This window comes from Microtus ochrogaster, linkage group LG5 (assembly GCF_000317375.1).
Source record: "Microtus ochrogaster isolate Prairie Vole_2 linkage group LG5, MicOch1.0, whole genome shotgun sequence".
Classification (NCBI taxonomy): Eukaryota; Metazoa; Chordata; class Mammalia; order Rodentia; family Cricetidae; genus Microtus; species Microtus ochrogaster.
Genome location: NC_022031.1, coordinates 39285102 through 39291123, shown reverse-complemented (window position 1 = coordinate 39291123; position 6022 = coordinate 39285102). Strand labels below are relative to the sequence as shown.

The following is a 6022-nucleotide window of genomic DNA, read 5'->3' as shown; positions in this document are numbered from 1 at the left end:
TATATATTATAAACTTTATATACTCTTAGATCACAAAAACTTACTGTTTTTCCCCTTAATCTAGAATTTTGATCCATTGTTTTTAGATACATTATTTTTGCATACGTATGTGTTTGTTGTATGTGTGCAGGTACACACGCATGTGTGTGCCCATAGAGGTCAGAAGTTGACATCAGGTCTTTTCAACCATTCTCCACTTTAGGCAGGGAATCTCACTAGTTCACTCAACCTCCTTGGTTCTGAGACAAGCCAGCTTGTCTCAGAGAAACGGCTAACACTGAACCGTCCCTCCAGCTCCTTAACCAGAGATGTTTTGACAATCTGTTAGTAAAGAACCCTAAGTAAATCTACCTTAGCATCCTCATTTTCAGGAATAGTGGCAATTTTAAAAAATAAATAATATTTTGATAACCGCAAATGACTTTGTAATTGTGATAGTCATAACAAATAGAAAACCGAAAATGTGCTCTTTTCCAGGTGTGTAGTATGCATGTGTGATTTTGAGTCGAGGCAGCTTCTTAGAGTCTTACCCTGTAACCACGAGTTCCATGCCAAGTGTGTCGATAAATGGCTTAAGGTAAAGTGATCATGAGTACAAAGAAAGTACTTTTCAAGTATTTCTTTGCATACTCTTAATTTATGTGAATAAAATATACATAATTTAAATAGTCCAGTTTGAATTTTTTGTAGAATGTGCTAATTAAGCAGTTTAGTAACTAATAAAGAAATCAGTTAAGGAGAACTGGTGTCTGGTCATACTGTAATCTTAGCACATGAAGAGAGGCTAAGGCAGGAAAGTGAGATCTGTCTAATGAAGAAGAGAAGGAATGAACAAACTAAATCATGAAGTGAAGAGTATGAACTTTTTAGGAAAAACAAAACAAAAACATGGTTTGTGCAAAGCCCTAATGTGTGAAGAGGGAATAGTCAAGGAACCACAAGTCCCTGCAACTAAGGACGAGAGTGAGGGCGTGTGAGGGGAGAGGTGCACAAAGGGAGGGCTTAGAATGTACATGGTTATTGCAAAGCCATTCTAAAGCATGCGTGAGTTTAGACTTGATCTGAAAGCAAGGGGAAGGGTGTGGCTACAGTCGTGTTTTAAAAACCTCATTGGCGGGCTGGAGAGATGGCTCAGTGGTTAAGAGCATTGCCTGCTCTTCCAAAGGTCCTGAGTTCAATTCCCGGCAACCACATGGTGGCTCACAACCATCTGGAATGAGGTCTGGTGCCCTCCTCTGGCCTGCAGACATACACACAGACAGAATATTGTATACATAATAAGTAAATAAATATTTAAAAAAAAATAAAAATAAAAAAAATAAAAACCTCATTGGCCACTGTTTAGAGCCAGACAAGAATGAGACAGGAAGGATGGTTGTTGAGGGAAGAAGATCGAGTAGGTTAAGGGTGAGCCAGTCATACTATGTTGTGACAATCAGATGACAGGATCGCTCTCTCTGAGCTCCATCCACCGTGAGTGATGGAGTGTAGAGGTAAGACAGTAAGTGATCATTGTGTTTCCCTGTCTGTGGAAATAGAGAAAAAACTGCTTTAGGAGCCAAGGAAAGGAGTAAGTGGGACCATGTGTGTATGACCTTATCCTGTTTATCCCAGCTCTCAAGAGGCAAAGGCAGGTGAATGTCCTTGAGTTGAGGTTAGCCTGATCTACAGGACAAGTTCCAGGACAGCTAGAGCTACAAAAAACCCTGCCTCAAAAAAAAAAAAAAAAAAAAAGTGAAGGAAGGCTAGGGCCAGGCTCTTGGGATATTCCTACTGTCCTAGCACTCAAGAGGAGGTAGGAACGGGAGAATGAGAAGTTCAGTGCCCAAAGTCCTGTTTCTAAAAAAGATCTAGATTAGTGTGTTTGACACCTTGGATTTAATCCCCAGCTCCACCTATGTTGTTCTCGGGGTGGGGTTGGAGGGGAGGTGGAGCAAGGTTTTGATTTTAAGTTATTTGCTAAGTTTTTCCAGACTAGCGATAGATAGCAAGTCTTGTTTACGAGTTTAACAAAGTCAATCTTGAGATTTGTGTAGGTTGTTTTGCTTTGTTTTGTTTTTTATTGTGTTGTTTTATTTTTAAAAAAGGGTCTCATGTAGCTTAGGCTGGCTTGAAACTCTTAATCCTCCTGCCTCTACCTACAAGTGTTAGGATAGCAGGTTTGCACAGCCACCCTGGTTTAGAATTGGTTTGTTTTTAAGGGATCAGAATATAAAGATCTTACGGGATTATCGGTAGACCTGGGTACTTCACTAGTGAGTATGAGATGCAACTCCAGTGAGCTTCCTCTTGTTTTTCAGGGAAATCGTACTTGCCCAATTTGCCGAGCTGATGCTTCAGAAGTACACCGGGATTCAGAGTGACCAGCCTACGAGCACAGATTTAGTTTGGGTGTTCCTCATCACGTGTATATATGGACTATCCATTGAACTTAACCTGTGTGGCTTCCAGCCAGCCCTCCCTTTACCAAAAGGGTCAATGGACCTTTCTTTGCACTGTGTGACTTAATCAACTATAAAAGCTTACAATTAGTCTTCACAATTATGGGATTGTTATACTAACTGTGTGATTGGAACTCCAAAGATCTTTTCTTTAGCTTAATTTCGTGTGTGCACTAACATTCCCTGGTTTTTGTGTGATCATTCCGAGTGTTGCTGCAAGATTACAGTGGACGTGATCTTTTAGCATGTGCTTTTATAAAAAGTGGTAGCTCCAGATGATATAGCAATCTACCTTATATAGAGCCTTCGGAAACTGTGAGTGGAAATGAGTGCAGCGTGTGAACTGTGAGAGAGTGTGCGACTACATGTGTGGGGGCATGGTAGCTACTGTGTGTATGAGACCCTGTATACCAGCATGTACCAAGAATGTGTGTGTAGTTTTAATTATGCTGCAATGTATAATCTGGTGTGTTATTTAAACAGCACTAGTACTGTACACTGGTTTCCCCTTGTGTTTGCTGTTGCACACTGATTGCTAAGGGTGCATCAATTCTAAGCATTGAATACTCCGTCCCCTTCCCTCCCAAGGAATGGAATGAGAAAAGCCTTCTTCCTTTGCTTCAGGCAGCTGTCCCCTTCTCTTCCTCTGTGATCCTAAGTGGGTCACTTAAGAAAAAATGTCAGATTCTCACTCCATGACCTGATTTTTTTTTTCTTCAATTCTGTTGTAAAAGAAACTTTTAAGTCTCCAACTTGCTATTTCCAAAAAGAAGGTGCAATATCACGATCCTCATTAGCAATATCGGCATTTCAGTCGGAGATCTGAGTGTTTCTACTTCTTGTTTCTCCTTTACATTTCCAGTAGCGTTTTACAGAGAGGACCTGTGATTTTATTCATGTGTAGATTTGTAGTCTGTTTCGAAGATATTTGAGTAATATATTTTTAAGAACACCACTGGTCCCATAAGTATCGCCTTCTTGACTTCCCGTAGAACAAAATCTGTTATCTAACTCAGCCTGGTTTCTGGTGTGTGTTCTTCGCTCAGGCCTCCCTGGGTAACTAAATTGTTTTAAGAGAGCTATTTCTGTTAGTGTTCACTGAATTCCCACACTCTGGTCCTGAAGTTCTCTGACTCTTTCCTCTGTAAACATTCTCGTCGAAACCTTTGTTTCAGGATGATCGAGTGCTGTGACAGCTCCCTTCTTAGGTCTGGTTTGCTTTGATGTCTTACTCTTTCTCTTTTATGTCAGAATGAGAAAAAGCTTAATACAACAGGTGCCCAGAATACTTGCAGTGTAAATGAAGATTGGATTTTGTATAAAAAATAATAATGCTGTCAAACAGGAATTGACCTTTATTTAATCGGAAATGATACATAGCTGTGTAAAACAAGACAGATTGATTGACCGTAAATCAGATGGTTGGAAGTCACTTTTCAGCAATTGGATTCCTTCCTCCTTCTCTCAGTGTGCTCAGCCTTGTCTGCCTCTTTGTGAGTTCTCGGCTTCTGTCTGCAGCCACGCGTGCTGCAGCCTTCCAGTCACAACCGTGACACTTTGCTGCCAACCTCACTCAACTCGCAATTGGCACTGGGCCTTTTTTTTTTACTCTGACAGGGAGAGTGTTCAACTACTTGCTACTGCCATGTTCCTTACCCTCCCTTTTGAAGTCTCTAAGCTCACCACAGCCTAGAGTTCAGGAAAGTCAATCCACACAGAAGCACAATTTTGTCTTCTTCAGACACTGTTGCCTCTCTAGTCAGACAATAGGATTTGACCTGTTTTCTGTTTGCCCTAGACTAAGTGTGTCAGAAATACACTGAAACAGTGGTGAATGCACGTGTTACTTTTAAATCGTTAGGATGCCCCTCCCGTTCCTAATGATGAAAAGGTGTGTTAAAGTCAAAATTAATGGCTTATAATAGTCATCTCCAAATCACATGCAGTTTAATCTTTATTTTTTAATTTAAAGAAATCATGTTTAAAATGACAAAAGTCCATATTATATATACACTTTTATATAGCTGCAAAAACTTTATACCTGTACAGCTCTCACATGACACTGCTCCACTCAGTGTTTGTGTTATTGATGCACACAAGTGAAGCACTTTCCTCGTTTATACAGAGATACTGACTACCAAGGCACACTGTGCTAAGACCGGAAAGCAGCCTTTCTTTATTCTGTCGATATTTGCCATGACGTTCCCTTTCCAGTAGATTTTTTTTTTTTAATAGAAGTAGTTGGCAATTTAGGAGTTAGCAGGTCTGTCCTGGTAAAATTGTGTTTTGCAGTTATGACTGCTGTCTCCATGGGGTGTCTTCTCTTAGCACAAAACTGTTAGAGAAGGATCAGACTTTTGTTCAGTGTGGTTGGTGTATTTTAGGAGCAGACCTAGCGTGATCTCTGAGTGACCATGGTGGGCATTTTTGTGACCAGAGAATGAGAAAATGCGGTTGGCTTCTGCCTGACGGTCATCTCTGGGAGATGCACTGGGTGGCAGATGGATGTTGGTAGCCTTCATCCTCTTTCTCCTAGAACAATGTTGGCTTTGCCGTCTTAACTCAGCTGTGCAGTTTTGTTGTTGTTGGTTGGTTGGTAGGTTTTAGATTTGGGGTTTGAGCTTTTTGGTTTGTGTGGGGTTTTGTTTTTTTTTTGTTTTTGTTTTTTTGTTTTTTTGCATGAATCACCATATTTTGTATTTTCAACTCCAACCTCAACAAAACAACTCAAGGCCTCTAAGTATCAAGATACCATACTAATATTTTCCTGTCCTGAATTTTTTTTAGCAGAATCTGAAATTGTGAAAGCATATTAGATTTTCTACACTCCCTGAACTTTAATTTGCTAGAATTCTTAATTTGGGCCTCTTGTGGTAATTTCCAGTGTGATCTGCCTGCCAGCTTCTGAGAACACTTTCACAGTATCTCTGGGCCTTCTCGAGTCTGCTCCCCATAGTGCATCTGGTTACCTCATGTTGCTGTTTGTTTAAGATTATGAAAACTCACGGGGTGTTTGTTGGAATCATTTGCTGAGTCATTTCCTCAAATTATATTCCATTGTATCAGTTAACATATAGTTTTAAATGTATGTATTATAAATATCTGTAACCAAATCATTTGAAGGCTTGATAAATTTTTAACAAAGTTTGTACATTTTTTATGAAAGTTACTAGTAATGCTTTACTAAGTAGTGCAATGAATTTTTATTTTTAATCCCTGTGCCCAATTTTGGAGTTGAGAGGGTTGTTGGTAATAAATGTATGATGTACACTTAAAATATCTGTTGTGTTTCATGTTAGGTATGTTTTAGGAGCTGTGTTTACAAAGGGGGGTGTGTGATAGGATGCAGCAAGGTGGTAGAGCCTGCTTGGTGCTCACCGCTGAGCTTGGTTTTTAAAGTGTAGTCTTGGTATTGGTTTAAACAACTGGAGTTACAAAATGAGCATAGTAACATAGGTATCTACTTGTTTCCTTAAAAGACCAAGCAATCAACAGAAAATGTAGCCACACGTGGGTACATGCATATCTAACAAGCTGCAGGTATAGGAAACTTAACCGTCTCTTCTCTGTGTCTCTGTGCA

At 39.9% G+C, this 6022-nt stretch overlaps 1 protein-coding gene across 1 annotated transcript in view; it reads left to right on the top strand.

Annotated features, from left to right (window-relative positions):
• Rnf38 (ring finger protein 38) overlaps window positions 1–5718 on the top strand; it is a gene marked incomplete at its 5' end in the record, with an annotated part of 94380 nt that extends 88662 nt beyond the window's left edge. The window contains 2 exons of the mRNA XM_026786607.1: window positions 478–577; window positions 2301–5718. Coding sequence (XP_026642408.1) covers window positions 478–577; window positions 2301–2363 — 163 coding nt within the window. The remainder of the gene's footprint in view (window positions 1–477; window positions 578–2300) is intronic.
• Window positions 5719–6022: the final 304 nt, after the last annotated feature.